Below are 20,310 nucleotides of genomic sequence, written 5' to 3'. Positions count from 1 at the left end.
GGGAAAGTGCGGGGTACAAATGTAACAAAAAAAAAAGATCCCTTCAGCCTGGTCATAAGGCCTTTTCTTTAGCTGGACACAAATCTTCAGTTTCTCTGCATCCTGTTCTCATGTGATGACATCTTCCAGCTGATCAGACCACAAACTCCTAGCAGACATGTAGCTCTGTCTGATTTTTGCCATGTCAGAAGTGCCCAATTCCTACCATTGCTCAATCAATAGTTCCCCTTCTGAGGGCTTAGTTTTTGCCTTCAGAACCAGAGGAACCTGCCCAGCGCACAAGGTCTGTCTGTCTCCATTTCAGCAGGGTGGCCATGGCAAGAATTCTCCCCCTCCTCCTTCTCCTGCCTGTGTTGGGTAAGAATCAATGCAAGGTGCTCTTACTTCTGTAGGACGTATTCCAGGAGGAGGTCTTGGGTCTCTGGTTCTGACCGAGCCCATAGTTCCTAATTGCAAGGAAATGAATTTATGAACTTGCTGACAGCTGTTGGAAGGCTGGAGTAAGTCTAGGAGAGGGACTGATGCTTTTCTTGATAGAGGAATGGAAGTTTTAATGTTTCTAATGTGATTAAGGTTTTATGATTCATTTTTAAGTTTGTATTGTTATCCGTCTTGGGCATCCTTGGAGCTGGTGGGATGGTCTAAAAAACATGTCAAATAAATTGTAAGAATTGTTGTGAGGGTGAAACAGACATAATCTAATGAACATGGATGAGTAAAGTGAAGGTGTTCACACTCTCTCCATTCATGTCACTTATGGTACATAAAATGTCCTGAATGCTGCCTGTGATGTCAATATTTTGTATTTATTTTATTTTCCTTTTATTTGCTTATCGCCAAAATGACATCTAGGCAGTTTACAATCGATAAGAGCAAATGAGAAAAGAAAGAGAAGAAAGAGCTGACAAGGAACCAAATTAGGCTGTGAAAGCCTGGTTGAAAATTAAAGATTTCAACAGTTTCTTGAATACAGGGAAAGAAGGTTCAGTTTCCAGTTCTAGGGGTAGAGCATTCCAGAGTTGAGGACCAACGTAGGCTAATGAAGAGCCATGAGTAGAGTCAAGTCGGATGATGGATGGTGGAAGGCTTTGTAATAAAGACTGTTGCGATGAGCATAAGGTGCAGGAGGGGACTGGGGGGGTATGAGATAAGTAAATTGGAAATAGAAGCAGGAGCAGAAGGTAACAGTCCTTCATAAGCCAATGGGAATAATTTGAATTGAATGCAAAATGAGACAGGGAGCGTGTTCAGACCTCAGCAGTGGGGTGATGTGATCAAACTTGTGGAATCTGTCTAAAAGCTTGACTGCAGTAAATTGGAGACATTGAAATCGCTTTAGTGAAGAAACAGGACGCGAAAGAGAGAATTACAGAAATCAAGGTGAGTGATAAGCGAAAGAAGCAGCGTACAAAGTGATCATTAATAATATAATCTTATTAGTAGTAGAAGGTGCATTTTAATTGTTCAAATTAAATGACAAAAGGACTGATCCTATTTACAAATGTTAGTGTGTGAATATAATCATAAAATGTCTCTATTCTGTTCCCAATAATAAACCTGCAATGTCTGGATTAGAGTTTGAAGTTCCTGCACAATTTCCTTCATGTGCTACGGGATCGCTTGTTGCATAGTAACATAGTAAATGACGGCAGACACAGACCTGTACGGTCCATCTAGTCTGCCCATGGACATATCATTGCACTCTCTCTGATATACATATATCAGTGCTTCTCCACCCTGTCCTGGAGCCACACCTCACCAGTCAGATTTTAAGGATTATCACAATGAATATGCATGAGATGAGTCTACAAATATTTCGTACCTATTGCAGGCAAATCTATGTCATACGTATTCATTGCGGGTTTCCTGCAAACCCAACTGGCTAGGTGTAAAGGATTGAGAAGCAGTGATGTAGATAACACTGTCACTTTAAACCAGGGGTCCTCAACCCAGTCCTCAGAACCCACCCACTCAGTCCGATTTTCAGGATATCCACAATGAATATGCATGAGAGAAATTTGCTTGCACTACCTGCATTGTCTGGAAATGCATATTATAAGAACATAAGAGTAGACTGCCCCAATTTGATTGACTGCACTTTTGTCCTTTAGATTGTAAGCTCCTTGAGCAGGGACTGTCCTTCTTTGTTAAATTGTACAGCGCTGCGTAACCCTGGTAGCGCTTTAGAAATGTTAAATAGTAGTAGTAGTAGCCATACTGGGTCAGACCAATGGTCCATCTAGCCCAGTATCCTGCTTCCAACGGTGGCCAATCCAGGTTGTGGGCTAGATGGACCATTGGTGAGTACCTGGCAGAAACCCAAATCGTGGCAACATTATAGAACCCAAACAGTAACAAGATTCCGGAATCATAACGAATAGCAAGATTCCATGAAGATTCTCAAAGAGTAGCAAGATTCTGGAACCCTAAGGAGTAGCAACATTCCATGCTACCAATCCCATGGCAAGCAGTTGCTTCCCATGTCTGTCTCAATAGCAGAATATGGACTTTTCCTCCAAGAACTTGTCCAAACCTTTTTTAAACCCAGATACGCTAACTGCTGTTACCACCTCCTCCGGCAAAGAGCTCCAGAACTTAACTATTCATTGAGTGAAAAAATATTTCCTCCTATTCATTGAGAGTACTACTACTTACAGGGCTTTTTTGAGGGGGTACTTTGGGGTACTGAGTACCGGCACCTTTTCTATTATCTGCTAAAATTGACCCATGGTCCGCAAGTTTTAATGAAAGAGCTCAGGCTCTACACACAAATTCTGCCTTGTCATAGATTCTGTGACTGGTTGCAGGGGGCCTGGCAATTGTGGGGTGGGTCCCTCAGTGATCACCCCCATCCCTGAAGGGCGGCCTGGCATTTGAGTACCGGCACCTTTTTCACTAGAAAAAAACGTACTGACTACTTATCATTTCTATAGCGCTACAAGGCATACGCAGCGCTGTACATCATACACAAAAGAAAGTCCCTGCTCAAAGAGCTTACATCTAGATAAGAAAGGTAAACAGACAGAACAATTAAGGGTAAGGGAATAAAGAGGTGAGGATAAAAGGACAGGGCAAGTGAGTTAGGAGTGAAAAGAGAGTAGGCTGAAAACCTGACTGGCTGGTTGTAAAGGATTGAGAAGCATTGGTGCAGAGGTCTGCAGGTCCGAAGGGTCCTAGTTCTGTCCCAGAAGTGACATTTTTGCTTTCTTTCTCGGTCTCTTTCAGAAACTTTTAGCAGAGAGAATGTGACCATTGTATCTGGCACACTCGGCCACTCTGTACTTATCTACTGTCATTACAACCACGAGAGGGACCGCTGGAAACAGAAGACCTGGTGCAAGCATGTCACCGAGACTTACTGTGAACCCATCGTGAGCGCTCGGCGCTTCTGGCTCCAGTTTCTACAGAAGAAAAATGGGACCACATCAATTACTGATGACATTACAGAGGGCATCCTGACAGTACATATGACGAAACTGAACAGAGAAGACGCTGGGCTGTATCAGTGCCAAACGTCTCTGCTGGGCAAAGTGAGAACACTGAAGAAGATCAGGTTAGACGTTTTCGATGGGCTTGACCTGGACTCTGGTACGTATTAAACTGGGATGCCCAGAGTTCAAATCCTGCTTCTCTCACTGCTGCTGCTTGCTTCTGACCTTGGGCAGGTCGCTTTACCCTTCATTGTCTCAGGTCCAAATTACCTGGCAAACCCACTGGGGGAGGGACCTGCCGAATACACCTGAATTGTATCTTTCTTGTGCTCAGATTTGGAAAAGTGAACACTTAGATCTAAAATCCAAATATCAAAGGGAGAGGCATAAAAGATCCCCAAATGCCCGCCTCAACCCTCGGAGAGATTAAGAGCAGAACGTACCAACCTCTGCTACTGAGAAAGATGTGGACATTTTCTGTGCCCTGGTACAATGTCCTCACTAAAAACTGACTTCCTCGAATATCAAAAGAGAGGTTCATCAGGCCATGTTTGGAGAAGAGAACAGCACGTTCAGCTCCCAAAATACGCTTGCCAACAGGTGCTAAAAATGTGGGTTGGGTTCCCTTTGTAAATGTGAATAATAGTTGTCAAACTGCCCCCAGAAAGGGCAATTAACAGAAGGAGGAGTGTATCCACAGGCAAGGGCTTTTTGAACAGGTTGAACGGGTAGATGTGAAGCATCTGTTTACGCTTTCCAAAAATACTAGGACTAGGGGGCATGCGATGAAGCTACAATGTAGTACATTTTAAACGAATCGGAGAAAATGTTTCTTCACTCAACGTGTAATTCAACTCTGGAATTTGTTGCCAGAGAATGTGGTAAAGGCGGTTAGCTTAGCGGAGTTTAAAAAAAGGTTTGGACGGCTTCCTAAAGGAAAAGTCCATAGATCATTATTAAATGGACTTGGGGAAAATCCACTATTTCTGGGATAAGCAGTATAGAATGTTTTGTACTCTTTTGGGATCTTGCCAGGTATTTGTGACCTGGATTGGCCACTGTTGGAAACAGGATGCTGGGCTTGATGGACCTTTGGTCTTTCCCAGTATGGCAATACTTATGTACTTATGAGCATCCCCATCTTTTGTTTTTTGTATGATATGGCACATGGTGGATTGATTATCGGGACAGTCACAGACTGTGTGCACTGCTTTTGAGGGTCAATTTGGGTTTTGGACTATTACAGACCTTTTATAGTTATTTAGGGGTGAAGTTATCAAGGGGCAGTAAAAGATTACCTTTTTCCACATCCCGATTTCTCATGGAATTCACCAATCTGCAGTATCTCAGTTCCACAGGTTGCTGACTCCCGTTTTAAAGATATAATGCTTCTTTTGAGCTCTCTCGCAAACAGTGTTATTCCACCAGTCCAGGAGCAACAGGTCACAAAGCCTTGGCCCAATACCCCCAGGCCAGCAGATCAGAGTCTCTCCTGGCTCAAGCCCTGTCCACCCCCCCCCCCCCCCCCCACACACACACATACTTTCAAGATAGCCCTTGCCCCCCTCAAAGGGCTTCTTTGGTGCTCCAAGGAGGTCTTCAGGCAGCATCAATGCCCAGTTTGGCATCAGCCAGCCCCAAAATAGTGCAACCAACACTAGGGATCATGTTTCCTGTTACAGAAATATGAACCATAGCAGTAGTCGTGCAAGACCATCAGTGCCAGACTGGGCTGGGCATTACTCCTGCCCAAAGATCCTCCCAAACTGCCAATGTTAAAAAGGTAGCACTCTGAGGGGGCAAGGGCTACCGTGGAAGAGGAAGGGTGGGGGGAGTTGGAGCAGTGAGCTAAGGGGAACGCTTGAGCTGAGGGAACCCTGCTCTGCCAGTCTAGGATAATCAAGCCATGGCTCTGCAGTCTAATGTTCCCGGATAATGAAGTAACTCCAGGAAAAAGCTGGGCTTATTTCACTGTGATTTTTTCCCCCTAAAATGACTTGCACTATATCATTGCAAGCCACAGTAGGGTATTTGCATAGTAATGATATGCAAAATATGCATTTGCATGTTTTCTATCCACGGCGATTTAAATATCAACACGGGAAATTAAGTCAGGCTGCATTAGGGTCCTTTAAGTCACGTTTAAGGGCCAAATGTGACTTAAAGCCCAAACACAACTTGATAATTCCCCCACTTAATTTGAAATAGATGACTAGTGGTATTTGAAATGATTTTTTTCAAATTATTTATCTTATTATGATTTACATGAGTCAAGTAAATACCAGAAATAAACCATATACATTATCTCTAAGAGAAAGAAAGAAAGAAACAATTACATCATCGACCACAATACAAGTAAATTAGATCCAAGAATAAAGAAATAAAGAAAATATGTAAAAATAAGGGGAGGGGGAACCCCTTTAGAAAAAAAACACTATCCAACGTCATTTCTTCAGCCACCCAAAACAGCGAGCATATGGGATCAAACAACATTAACATCCTCTTTTGGCTTTTAGAAAATCCTTCAATTGTTTTGAATCAAAAAAGTGAAATTGCTTCTCCTCAAAAACTATATGACATCAATAAGGAAAATGCAACACAAAAATGGCTCCCAAGGCTTGAACTGTAGGCCGCAGGGCCAAGAATGCCTCATCTGTGTCTCTCTAGCAAGATCAGGAAAAACTCTTATAAACAGAGGCTTTTAAATCATGTAATGACGTTATCATATCTATACTCTGTAAGCCACATTGAGCCTGCAAAAAGGTGGGAAAATGTGGGGTACAAATACAATAAATAAATACAAGAAAGTCTTAAAACATTGTTGCGGTCAGGTTCCACGGCAAAAGATACAACCAACATAGTTCTCTGTGTAATTACGTCTAAAGACGACTCCAGAAAAGATGTCAAATTCATATCACCCTGAGCCCATGCCTCAAGAGTACCCAATCTCCTACCTCCTGGAATATACTGGATCTGGTAATTGGAGGCAATGATTCCGGAGCTAACTTTAGAATGTCCACTATCTATTTCTTGAAAATGTCCAATGGTGAAACAAGCAACATAAAATGTATTGAGTTTTTTTGGGATCTTGCCAGGTATTTGTGACCTGGATTGGCCACTGTTGGAAACAGGATGCTGGACTTAATGGACCTTTGGTCTGTCCCACTGTGGAAATACTTATGTACTTATATTGTAATTTCAAAACAAATTTGAGAAAATATTTCTTCACGCAACGTGTAATTAAACTCTGAAATTCATTGACAGAGAATGTAGTAAAAGCAGTTAGCTTAGCAGGGTTTAAAAAAGGTTTGGCTAGCTTCCTAAAAGAAAAGTCCATAAGCCATTATTAAAATGGACTTGGGGAAAATCTACTGCTTATTTCTAGGATAAGCAGTATAAAATGTATTGTACTGTTTTGGGATCTTGCCAGGTATTTGTAACCTGGATTGGCCACTGTTGGAAACAGGATGCTGGGCTTGATGGACCTTCTGTCCGTCTCAGTATGCTAGAAATTATTTTTTTAATTGTTTTTTCTATTGTATCTAGTTCTTGGAGAAATCAATTCTTATAAGCCAAGAATAAATTTAGAAATTACATCATACAACAGAATTACTATCATCATCCCAACCTAGTATATCAGTATTGCCATACTAGGACAGATCAAAGGTCCATCAAGCCCAGTATCCTGTTTCCAACAGTGGCCAATCCAGGTCACAAATACCTGGCAAGATCCCAAAAAAAGTACAAAACATTTTATGCTGCTTATCCCAGAAATAGTGGATTTTCCCCAAGTCCAATTTAATAATGGTCTATGGACTTTTCCTTTCGTAAGCCGTCCAAACCTTTTTCAAACTCTGCTAAGCTAACCACCTATACCACATTTTCTGGCTATAAATTCCAGAGTTGAATCACACGTTGAGTGAAGAAAATTTTTCTCTGATTCGTTTTAAATTTACTACATTGTAGCTTCATTGCATGCCCCCTAGTCCTAGTATTTTTGGAAAGCGTAAACAGACGCTTCACATGTACCCGTTCAACTCCACTCATTGGAGTGGCCTGGATTGGCCGCTGTCATGGACAGGATGCTAGCCTCGATGGACCCTTGGTCTTTTCCCAGTGTGGCATTACTTATGTACTTATTATTTTATAGACCTCTTTCATATCTCTCCTCAGCCACCTTTTCTCAAAGCTGAAGAGCACTAACCGCTTTAGCCTTTCCTCATAGGGAAGTCGTCCCATCCCCGTTATCATTTTCGTCGTCCTTCTCTGCACCTTTTCTAATTCTACTATATCTTTTTTGAGATGCGGCAACCAGAATTTAACACAATATTCGAGGTGCAGTCGCACCATGGAGCAATACAAAGGCATTATAACATCCTCATTTTTTGTTTTCCATTCCTTTGCTAATAATATCTAACATTCTATTTGCTTTCTTAGCCGCAGCAGCACATTGAGCAGAAGGTTTCAACGTATCATCAACAACAACACCTAGATCCCTTTCTTGGTCCGTGACTCCTAACGTGGAACCTTGCATGACGTAGCTATAATTCGGGTTTCTCTTTCCCACATGCATCACCTTGCACTTGCTCACATTAAACGTCATCTGCCATTTAGACTCCCAGTCTCGTAAGGTCCTCTTGTAATTTTTCACAATCCTCCATTACATTGGCCACCCTCCAATCTTCCGGTACCACGCTCGACTTTAAGGATAAATTACATATTACTAAAGGAATTTTTTTTTAAATCAAAATTGGGAGGAGAGATCTAAAAATAAGAAAATAATAGAAGTATCACAGCAAATAAGATGCCAATTACATTACAAATCATTTCCCACATTGCTATATACTATTAATATAAATAACGTCTCCCCTCAAGGGTTCCCAGTTGTCTTAGCTTCCTGAGCACTCAGTAACTCATCCAGGTGTTGTGAACCATATTAATTGAAGAAAAAAAACCAACCCAGTACCTTGAAAGAGATACAGAATCTTATCTTCCTCAGTGGCTCCAAAGTGGCCTAACCTGCCCCTTTGGTCACACCCCTTCGGGCATACAACCAACGGACATGTATCCACATCTAGTCCCAGCTTTTATTAGGACTCCGGGGCACCTTGAGATGATATCAGATACCGAGCCAGGAGCTCCCCCATAGCATCCCTCCTTCACAACCAAGCTCACCAGTGCTCAGGTCAGGCTGCAGACCTCTCTCCTCCTGTTTTGGGGGGGGGGGGGGGGGTTGCAATTTATTTTATTTTTGACCTCTTTTTATTACTGTTTTTAATGCATTAATTTTCCTCTGTTTGGAGTTTGTTCCTTGCTTAGAGTGTTGTGATGAAAGCAGACCATAAATGTCTTAAATGCATTTGTAAAAATACATATAAAACTATGCACCTAAAGCCACGGCGGCCACAAAATTAGTAAGCGGTCTTGAACGCAAAAATTATAGGGACAAGCTTATGAACCTCAACGTGTATACGCTGGAAGAGAGGAGACATGATAGAAACGTCTAAATATCTCAAGGGCATTTATGTACAGGAAGAGAACCTTTTTCAAATGAAGGAGAGCTCTTGAATGAGGGGGCATATGACAAAGATAAGAGAGAATAGGCTTAGGAGTAACCTAAGGAAGTATTGTTTCACAGAAAGGGTGGTGGAGGCGTGGAATGGCCTCACGGTGGAGGTGGTGAAGTCGAGGACTGTTCCAGAATTTAAAAAGGCATGGGATAAGCATGTGGGATCGCTTAGGAACAGGAAGAGTTAGGGGTTACAGAGGATGGCCTTTATCTGCCATCATGTTTCTATCATTATTTCCAAAAGTAGAATCTTAATTTTACCTGGAAATTTGTGTATGTACATTTGTCTATATTATTTTCAGAAGGAAAAACCTTCCTTTTGAAAATGTGAGTCAAGTCTGCAGCTAAAAGCCAGCCTTAGCGTTTGCACTTGTGGGGAACTTGAAAGTACCCCTAAAAGATCAAAAAGTCCTTTTACTAAAGCTTAGTGCAGTCTAAATGCTGCAATGGGCCATGTGACACTTAGAGAAGAATTGGTAAATCACTGAGAAGCAAAGAGCAAAGGGTCCTTTTACAAAGCACACGTGTGTTTAAGAATAAGCATGCACTAAACGTTAGAGTCGCCTTTATATTTCTATGAGCGTCACTAGAATTTAGCGCACACCCTAAAACCTCTAGTGTGCCTTTGTAAAAGGATCCCAAAGTTTCTTAAGTCCCCTCATTTCACCTGTTTGATATTTGTAGCCTTGCAAGCCCTGTCAGGTCTCCTGACCTCTTCTGCCTTGTTAAACTCTGAAAATAAATGTTGGTGACTGTTTCCTCCATAGATTATGCCGATGACCACACGCCAGACATTGTGAAGGTTCAGCAGAGCAAGAGCAGGTAAGGACATGGACAAGGGGGCATTAGACTAAGGCCTAGAATATTGATTTCTATTGGACATAAAAAGCAAAACTATCTGAATCCCTCATATCTCAGCTTTGTATCAGCTGGAAAACCAGAGAAGGTCAGCTATAAGATTGTAGGTAACCGTTTATTTCATGATAAAATGTGCTTTAATTGTACCTGCCACTCTGTGCAGAACATGCAGGTTCCCTCCCGTGTCTTTGTTTACGATTATACTGTCACGTCTGTGGTCGTGACCCCTCTCAGGCTCACCTTATTTCCGGCGATCAGCTTCTGAGCTGGCTTCTGTCTGTTCTTCCTGAGTTAGTTCTGTCTCTGTCTCTGTGTGTTGGCTGCTTCCAGCATGGCTCTGATTACTCTACTATACTGCACCTGTTGTGTTAAGCCTCTCTGTGTTTCAGTATGGTTTCTGCTTGTGTTTTGGTTTGTGTTCCTCTTGCCCTCTGGTGGCCAGACCTGGTGGCTGCATTGGATTGTCTATGTGCTGTTTCCCGTTCCAGACTTCAGCCCAGTCCAGTCCGGATCTTCCGGCCTGCCAGACTTGCTTGTCTTGTTTGAGCCTGCACAGCACTCGTAGCTGCCTGGTGATTGCTGCAGCTGAATCTCAGCTGCTGCTGGGCTTATTAGCCATTTGGAACTCTCTGCTTTGCCTTTGCATTGCCTAAGGCCCTGGTTTGTTGGTGCTTGCTGCACTTCTGTCTAGTCCAGTTTTTAGTCTGTATTCTTGCCTGATTCTAGTTTAGTCTTTGTGTAGCTTCTTGTACTATATTGCTTGTTTCACAGTATTGTTTCTTGTTTGTATGTCTTTGTCTAGTTCTAGGTTGTCTGTGTTTCTTGTTCAGTGGCTGCCTGGCAGCTTTCAGTTCTCTCTCTTGTCTACCAGTGTTTGTTCCCTGTTTCAGTGGCTGCTTGCAGCTTTCAGTTCTGTCCCTTGTCTGTCTGAGAGTCCTAGTCTAGTATTCTGCCTAGCTTCCCTGTGTGTATCCTGCTGGTATCCAGTTCCGGCCCTGTCTGGTAAGTCCTGCCGGCCACCTGCACTCAGGGGCTCAACTCCTGAGGAACGGTGGTCAAGTGCAGGTGAAGTCTAGCTGGCCCTGTCGAGTTCTGCCTTATCCCTGTGTGGGGTGGTTTTGCCTGCCACTGCCGCTCCTCGGCAGTGGCCCAAGGGCTCACAAACCTAGTTCCTGCCCGGAAAACGTGACATATACCTGTCCCTTTTGCAGGTCACACTTATCTGTCATTTGCTCTGCTCTTAGCAGTAAGCAGCAGGCTTGTCTGTGATTGACCTATGTCCTGTTCCTAGAGGAACAAGCTTGGTTGCACCCTGTGTGAATTGCCCATTGACCCCCATGTCAACCTCTTTGCCACCACAAATGAGAGGAAATTGTAGCTAACAGAAATTCTTGTTTTCTTCCAATTTGTGTCCTGTGCAACTGCACCATGCACACAGCCCTTGGTACGCACGGCCTGTTTGCAGTCTTTCACAGTATGTGACAGACCTCGGTTTGAAAAAAATATGAAACTGGAATCTATCTTTGACTGAAATGCTTACAGAGAATTTTCTTTTCTTGTGCAGCTCAACGGGGCCCAAGCACATGCACACAGTAATCCCACTGCTCACTGGTCTACTGGTCAGTAAGTTACTGGTCATCTTGCTGATACAGGTGATACTTCAACGGTGCTGGAGGAGACAAGGAGAGAGAGAATGACAGGAAAACGAAAACACTGTGATCCACCCCCCCCCCCCCCCCCTCCTCATCTCACAACCAAGTCTATGGTTCCCAGAAATGTTTCCTGTTGTACTGAGAGCCACAGGATTGATTTATTTTCCAGAACTCTTGGATAAGTTGCCCTACACACATTACGTCATATGAACTGCAGAGGGACAATGTCTTTACTACAATGAGCAAAAGTGTGAAAGAACTGAGATCATACTGCACACACACATTTCCAGTCCCTCACTTCAGTAACATATTTCTCACTGATATTTTGTTTGTATTGCATTCATTGAATTTAGTTTTGACTTGCTTGGCGTTAATAACAGCTGTGTTTAGGTGTTTTTATTTTGGGGGGGGGGGGATATACAGTAAATTATACTTATGTTTTTTTACTACTGTACAACAATTTTTGTGTTTTCTTAGTCGGATGTGTACAACTAACCCATATGGAGACATTACAAACAACTTAAGTAACTATAGTCAATTCACCTCACTGACTGTGGTCACCACTGTACCAAGAGACCAAACAATTAACCTCACTGGACAATGGTCAGCGCTCTACCAAGAGACCAAACAATTAACCTCACTGGACAACAGTTAGCGCTGTACCAAGAGACCAAACAATTAACCTCACTGGACAATGGTCAGCGCTGTACCAAGAGACCAAATAATTAACCTCACTGACTGTGGTCAATACTGTTCCAGAGACTATGACTAGACTAAAAGGGGGAATTACATGGTTTTCTTATAACTTCCACCCCTGAACAGAGCTTACAGGAGGGAACCGAAATATTCCCGTCCCTTTTCTTTTCAGCTAAATCAGTACCAGGGTTGGATTTTGCACTATAAGTCTTCATTCACACTTTCCCTCCCCATGAACAGATACAGTTTCAATATTCAGATGTTAAAGGAATATCTTGAAACAAAACAAATATCAACATAATTGTAAATGAACATAGAAAGAAAAACTGATTTATGATCTGCATCACACTGACCTGTTAAGGCAAATTTACTGTTGTTATACCTGGAAGTGGGGTGTGGTCGGGAGGCTGGTGAAAATTCAGACTCAGCCAATATTAAGAATAGGAGTAATTTTTAACTGAAAGACACACTGTAAAGGTTGGAGCATGTTGAACATAATGATTAATAAACCTATGGAAACAACACTTTTGTAAATAGACATACGAAGAAGTTTCCAGTGTTTCCTGATTCATTATTTATAAAAATAGGTCAAAAAGAAATAAAGTCGGCTCTTTTCATATCTCTTTCCTCCTCCTCAATCATCAGATCAGTCACATTGATTATGAATTCATGATTATAAAACAATATTACTAACAGTATTTTACATGTTTACATAGTAACATAGTAGATGACGGCAGAAAAAGACCTGCACGGTCCAACCAGTCTGCCCAACAAGACAAACTCATATGTGCTAGTTTTTGTGTATATCTTACCTTGATTTGTAACTGTCATTTTCAGGGCACAGACCATGTACGTCTGCCCAGCACTTAACCCCGCCTCCCAACCACCAGCCCCACCTCCCACCACTGGCTCTGCCACCCGATCTTGACTAAGCTCCTGAGGATCCATTTCTTCTGAACAGGATTCCTTTATGTTTATCCCACGCATGTTTGAATTCTGTTACCGTTCTCATCTCCACCACCTCCCGCGGGAGGGCATTCCAAGCATCCACCACCCTCTCCGTGAAAAAATACTTCCTGACATTTTTCTTGAGTCTGCCCCCCTTCAATCTCATTTCATGTCCTCTAGTTCTACCGCCTTCGTATCTCTGGAAAAGGTTCGTTTGCGGATTAATACCTTTCAGATATTTGAACGTCTGTATCATATCACCCCTGTTCCTCCTTTCCTCCAGGGTATACATGTTCAGGTCAGCAAGTCTCTCCTCATACGTCTTGTAACGCAAATCCCATAGCTTTCTCGTAGCTTTTCTTTGCTTGAAACTGGAAGGGTCATAAATTTGTTTAACTTGAATACCTCTGCTAGATGCAAATAAAGTGTGTACACTACTCTGGGCTCTTCTGAACATCCCCAAATTCTTGTTTATCTACTCTGTCTGTTTTGGCCACATTGTGGGCTCTACAGAGCAGGAACTAGCTCCTTGTTTTTTTCTGGGCTTAGATTGTAAGTGTCAAAAAGCAAGGATAATCATTCGCCTTTGGACTGGACTACATGTGGCTGGAAATGCTATAGACATGATAAACAATGCAACAACATATGCTACAACTGTGCCCCCTGGTGGCCACCAACAAACGTGCAGGTATTGTGAGTAGACAGGGCCAGAAAGTCTCCCAAGCTGCACTAAAGATTCTGCTGGAAAATTCTTTGGTTTGTGAAGAATGTCATTCTTCTGACACCTGGTGATGTTTTTTTGCAAACATCCTTCACTAGCGTTGCTGGATTCTTTCCATTTCTGCCCATTTAAAAGCTCTTAAATGGGAGTTTAGCAAGAATAAAGACAAGTGTTTCTATCTCTCATTCACTGTCATTGTAGTGAAAAGGAGAAATCAGTCACTATTTCACAAACGTGAGAATCTTTCTGTAAAAAGAGAAAGAGGGTCACTGCACTCCATATTCACAAAGAGAAGAGAGCAAGGGATAAAAGATGCAATGAAGTGAAGAACAGTCTAGAAAAGCTCAATGCTAAGTGAGAAATACTTCCTTATTTTGTAATGTGCTGAGTGTGAAAACTGCAAACCAGAAGATCAGCTCTCTTAATGGAAAAATAAAAATATTTATAGAACAAAAACTTAACACTTAATGCGTTCTCCATAACCACAGGTGCTATGACTCCTCAATCAGGCCATGTGGCTGAAATGCAGAGCTCAGCAGTTGTGCAATGACGTCCCAGTGAAGACTTGAAAGCTGACCTTACTCCAACAGAGTTGTCCTTAGTGGAGGCAGAATTAGGGCAACTGAGTTGGGCCCTAGCCCCCCCCCCCCCCCCCCGAATCAGCTCTGTTATTGGACTGCAGGGCACATCCATGGAGGGTTTTGATTGACATTGTAGCATTAAGGTCACTCTGAAGCATGGTAATATTCCAAGAGCAAAAATGAGGAGAGACTTGCTGAACTAAACATGTATACTCTGGAGGAAAGGAGAAACAGGGGTGATATGATACAGACGTTCAAATATTTGAAAAGTATTAATCCGCAAACGAACCTTTTCCGGAGGTGCGAAGGCGGTAGAACGAGAGGACATGAAATGAGATTGAAGGGGGGCAGACTCAAGAAAAATGTCAGGAAGTATTTTTTCACGGAGAGAGTAGTGGATGCTTGGAATGCCCTCCCGTGGGAGGTGGTGGAAATGAAAACGGTAACAGAATTCAAACACGCGTGGGATAAACATAAAGGAATCCTGTTCAGAAGGAATGGATCCTCAGGAGCTTAGCGGAGATTGGATGGCAGAGCCGGTGGGGGGAGGTGGGGCTGGTGGTTGGGAGGCGGGGATAGTGCTGGGCAGACTTATACGGTCTGTGGCAGAGCCGGTGGTGGGAGGCGGGACTGGTGATTGGGAGGCGGGGATAGTGCTGGGCAGACTTATACAGTCTGTGCCAGAGCCGGTGGTGGGAGGCGGGACTGGTGATTGGGAGGAGGGGATAGTGCTGGGCAGACTTATACGGTCTGTGCCCTGAAAATGACAGATACAAATCAAGGTAGGGTATACACAAAAAGTAGCACATATGAGTTTGTCTTGTTGGGCAGACTGGATGGACCGTGCAGGTCTTTTTCTGCCGTCATCTACTATGTTACTATGTTTTTAAAAATGAACAAAAAGAGACCCAAACTGAAACCTGAATGCACCTGAATTCCACAGCCTTCCTGAGGGGGTGAGGTCATACTGCGATACCCTTCAGCATAGCAGTTTATACCTGATTAACTGTGCTAACTTACCCCTGATGCAGTAAGATTGTTTAGTGTGGAAAATCTAAAGTAAGTCACACTACAGGAAAGCACAGGAGGCTTGCAAAAGACCTAATCTGTAACTGATTCCAATGTGAAAACCTGTGCCAGATTTTGGCATGCTTATTACTCCCTTAGTAGAGCTGAATCTTTAGTCCAGCTCAGGGATGCACTGAGGGAGCTAAGGGTCATCCAAAGTAAAGTGTGGCACTTCACCTTGAGTGACCCTATTCACCCCCACACACACAGAACCCAAGTGGGAGGGGGAAAAAAACTCCCCCCAGGCTATCTGCTCCAGGGTACCCGTGGCCAAGCACCCAACACAAGGATGCCCTACTCAAAGCACCTCAGGTGCAATGACTCGCCATCCCTGTGAACCCATAATACTTACCTGGAGATGTCCAAAGCTGTCGTCTTTGTCCTGCCACAATGAGGGTGCCCGATTCCCCCTGGTATGTCAAAGACTCATCAGTAAGGGTCAGTCTGCCAAACGAGGGGGTTCCTTATCACATCAGACCATGCCTTGGGGCACAAGCATCTCCTCCTCGAGCTCTAATCAAGTCCCACCTGCTTTAAACCCTCGTTGTACTAAATGTATTTCTTAAAGCCCTTTATCTGTATAAAATCATAAGTTCTATTGAGAGAGGATATTTCTAAAGAGGAGCAAAAAAAAAAATAAAGTCCATTGTTATTCTTTTGTCAAAAGCAGTGCTGTGTTTTTAAATTATTGGTTTTAAGTTTTAAAGTTTTGTTGTGTGTCAACATATACAGAAACGTTGACCAACGACCTCCACATTCCTCACAAAAGAGCTTTTTGGTTTATCCCAATAAAAATGTAACTGGTAGGGGGTTAAGTGGAGAAAAGCAGCCTTCAGCTCACTGGTAGTGGATTGAGGGAACGATCTGCCAGATGATTTGAAAGATGGAATTTCAGAAAAGGATTGAGCATTTCTCTATTTAGGATTAAAGTCAAACTTTATTTCCTGCTTTTTACTGTTGTCCACCATCTTGACTGGGTTTGCCTGAGAAGACAGTATACAAACTTTTATAAATAAATGCCCGAGTCTTACAACACAGTCTCTGCAGCCGCTCCTCCTCTCAACTCCACGTCACTGCCCCTGGAGGAAGACCCCGGAGGAGCACAGTGACGTGTTAGGCGAGAGGAGGAGCGGCTGCAGAGACTGCGTTGTAAGACTCAGGCATTTGCGAATGATTTGGGCTGGGTTTTAAAACATTTATCGCTTCTTTTCTTTTTGTAGCAGCTGCTGCTGCTCAACAGGAGAAGCAGCAGCGGCCAGACAGTGTTACTACTGGCATCTGCGGGTGGCGATGGGGTTTGATGCACCGGGGGGGGGGGGGGGGTGTTGATGTGCTTGGGGGTGTTTGATGTGCCGGGGGGATTGGATGATGCGCCAAGGGGTGGTTTCTGTGGTGCCGCGCTTGTAGGTTTTTTTGATACTCCTCCCCTTGCCTGGGAATCAGCTGTTAGTGACGTCATCTTGGCTACGGAGCCTAGCTCAGCAACTCCAGGAGCCACAGACACAGGCAGTCCCACATTAGAACGTTGGTGGTGAGAATTATTATATAGAATAAAGCATTTTAAGTTGAGGGGATGCAGGTGAGCTCCAAGAAGCATGGCAGCCTAACCTCGCAACCCCCGATCCCCAGCGACAGAATCCTATAATTATTAACCTTCTGGATCCCACTCCTTTCAACAACGAAATTGCCTTTGCTTCAAAGCATATTAAGTTGGAAAAGAGGTTTTTGATATGGAATTAGGAGAGTTTTCATGGCCAATGACGAGATCAGTGAATCACTGAGCTGTGTCTCAGTGTGAAAACGAGTCACTGCTGAGGTCTAGCAAGCAAGACATTCACTCTACAAAAGCTTGTAAGGTGCTTGGTTAATAATTAGATTTAGATACTAACTGGTAAAATGCAACTCAGTATAGGGCGTTGGCTCCTCTCCTGCCTGGTTAAACCCTTTTGAATATCGACCCCTAAAAGTCCAGAGAAGACAATTACAAGAATCTCCTTAAGAAGAGCTGGGGTCAAGTTATACAAATACTACAATATACAACACCAAATCACAATAACAGCAGAGAGATGTACAGTGGCGTTCCTAGGGGCGCTGACACCCGGGGCGGATTGTCGATGCGCCCCCCCTCCCGTGCAGCGCGCCCCCCCCGGCGAAAGAACCCCCTCACCCCCGGGTGCACGCCGCTGGGGGAGGTGCCACGCGCCAGTCAGCGTCATTCGTTTCCATGCTCCCTCTGCCTCGAAACAGGTTACTTCCTGTTCTGGGGCAGAAGGAGCATGGAAACGAACGACGCTGACTGGCATGCGGCACCCCCCAGCGGTGTGCACTCGGGGCGGACTGCCCCCACCCTTGGTACGCCACTGGAGATGTATGTTTCCCACATTACACGTTCCATTCTGTTTGGTTCCTCACTATACAATGTGCACAAAGATTTATTACTGTATTCGTACTGATATAAGAACATAAGATGGTCCATCCAGGTCACAAGCAAATAGCACGACCATGTGCAAAGTAGCAGGAAAGAGTGCACACTCAATATTGCACACAAGCACAAACAGCACACCCATGTGCACAGTAGAGGCAAAGTGTGTACACTCAATAGTGTATTCATGCACTATAGTACACCTATCTGCACAGTATTAGGAAAAAGTGCATGCTTTTATCGACATTGCTTCAATGACATAAGGGGCAGTAGCGTAGCCAAGGGTGGGCCCGTGTGAGCCCAGGTCCACCCACTTTGGGTTCAGGCCCACCCAGTAGCAGCACACCTATGATGTGGCTGGCAGGGATCCCCAAGCCCCACTAGCCAAAAACTCCCAACAACTGCCCCTCCTGCAGACCTTGTAAATAGTAGATCTTCACCTGCAGCGAGCAGGGACTGATACATATTGTTCACACTGACCCCACAGCCTTCCCTCTGATGTATTACCACCTATGTGGAAACACATCAGAGGGAAGGCTGTGGGGCCAACATGAGCAGTGTGTAATAGTTGCTGCTCGTTGCCAGTGAAAATCTGCTATTTAAAAGGTATGCGGGGGGGAGGGGGGGTGATGTTTGAGAGACCATATGGTATGCAGGCAAGAGAGGGAAGACTAAATCACTTGTGGGACAGGGCGGAGTTCTGCCCACCCAATATTGGGTGTCTGGCTACGCCCCTAAAAAAAACTGAAGAAAACGAACATTCCCAGAAATGCCATGGGAAACACAAAACAAATAACTGTCTGTATAGGCCTCTAGGTTGCAAAATCTGCTTGGACAATTTGTTAGGGAGAAGCTTTGGGTGAGAAGTGGAGGCTTCGTCTCATTTCACAAAATTAGAAAGACTGGAGTTCTAAAAAAAGGCATTTTGAGGAAGTATTGTGAGTGACTGACTGATGCTGACAAGATGCAAGAGGGCAAAATTTATTCCAAACTTGAGAGAGGAAGGATTGAGCAATGACTGCTGTTCTGTGGCCCCTTCACCTGCTTCCTGTCTTGTGATGGATTCCTCCCCAGCTCTAACTTTCCAAACTTAAAAGTACACAAAAGAGTATCACAGCAGATGAGGAGCTGAAGGGGGGCCTGCCAAAATCCACTGGTCTCTGCATCTGTCTCAGATTTTCAATAAGTTCCAGTCACCCCTGGGAGGCCGTTCTGTGCGTTCACCACATCTTCCACAAAAATTAATTGTCTGATGGTACTTGTCCATCATCTTTTTCTCCACAATTTCCTTTCCTCTGAAAAAAAGTTTATTTCTCATGCGCTTTGCTATGTTTCAGGAACTTGAATGTTTTTATCATATACAGTGCGTTTTTTTTACTGAAAAGGGTGCCGGTACTCAAATGCCAGGGCCACCCTTCAGGGGTGGGGTGATCACTGAGGGACCCACCCTATAATAGCCAGGCCCTCTGGAACCAGTCACAGAATCTATGACAAGGCCGAATTGGTGTGTAGAGCTTGGACTCTTTCATTAAAACTTGGGGACCATGGGTCAATTATAGCAGACAATGGAAAAGGTGCCGGTACTCAGTACCCCCAAGTACCCCCACAAAAAAAGCCCTGATCATATAAACCTTTTTTTCTCCTTGCAATTTATTCATTTCATTAAGCAGCAGAATATATCTAGACCGACAAAATGACCAAATATAACCAAAAGTACAATCAATGAGGCAAACTTGAAGACAAGCAAATTAAATCCTAATGACAAGAACAACATGATACAATGTCAGAAATATACAGTGGGGGAAATAAGTATTTGATCCCTTGCTGATTTTGTAAGTTTGCCCACTGACAAAGACATGAGCAGCCCATAATTGAAGGGTAGGTTATTGGTAACAGTGAGAGATAGCACATCACAAATTAAATCCGGAAAACCACATTGTGGAAAGTATATGAATTTATTTGCATTCTGCAGAGGGAAATAAGTATTTGATCCCCCACCAACCAGTAAGAGATCTGGCCCCTACAGACCAGGTAGATGCTCCAAATCAACTCGTTACCTGCATGACAGACAGCTGTCGGCAATGGTCACCTGTATGAAAGACACCTGTCCACAGACTCAGTGAATCAGTCAGACTCTAACCTCTACAAAATGGCCAAGAGCAAGGAGCTGTCTAAGGATGTCAGGGACAAGATCATACACCTGCACAAGGCTGGAATGGGCTACAAAACCATCAGTAAGACGCTGGGCGAGAAGGAGACAACTGTTGGTGCCATAGTAAGAAAATGGAAGAAGTACAAAATGACTGTCAATCGACAAAGATCTGGGGCTCCACGCAAAATCTCACCTCGTGGGGTATCCTTGAT

At 43.7% G+C, this 20,310-nt stretch overlaps 1 protein-coding gene across 1 annotated transcript; it reads left to right on the top strand.

The window, feature by feature from the left end:
- The first annotated feature begins 273 nt into the window (after positions 1-273).
- On the top strand, positions 274-12,841 carry LOC115481847 (triggering receptor expressed on myeloid cells 2-like). The gene is made up of 4 exons (XM_030221270.1): positions 274-357; positions 3,226-3,588; positions 9,768-9,822; positions 11,423-12,841. The coding sequence occupies exons 1-4, from the start codon at positions 315-317 to the stop codon at positions 11,553-11,555; spliced, it is 594 nt and encodes a 197-aa protein (XP_030077130.1). The 5' UTR covers positions 274-314; the 3' UTR covers positions 11,556-12,841.
- The last annotated feature ends 7,469 nt before the right edge of the window (positions 12,842-20,310 follow it).

Source organism: Microcaecilia unicolor, chromosome 12 (genome assembly GCF_901765095.1).
Source record: "Microcaecilia unicolor chromosome 12, aMicUni1.1, whole genome shotgun sequence".
In the NCBI taxonomy this organism is placed as follows: domain Eukaryota; kingdom Metazoa; phylum Chordata; class Amphibia; order Gymnophiona; family Siphonopidae; genus Microcaecilia; species Microcaecilia unicolor.
The sequence above is the reverse complement of the archived record's forward strand: the minus strand, read 5'-3'. Positions and strand labels throughout refer to the sequence as shown.

Excerpts from the sequence above, each read along its gene's own strand:
- LOC115481847 (XM_030221270.1), top strand. The coding sequence starts at position 315 with ATGGCAAGAATTCTCCCCCTCCTCCTTCTCCTGCCTGTGTTGG. Across the intron at positions 3,589-9,767 it reads TGGGCTTGACCTGGACTCTG|ATTATGCCGATGACCACACG; the intron begins GTACGTATTAAA and ends TTTCCTCCATAG. Across the intron at positions 9,823-11,422 it reads GTTCAGCAGAGCAAGAGCAG|CTCAACGGGGCCCAAGCACA; the intron begins GTAAGGACATGG and ends TTTCTTGTGCAG.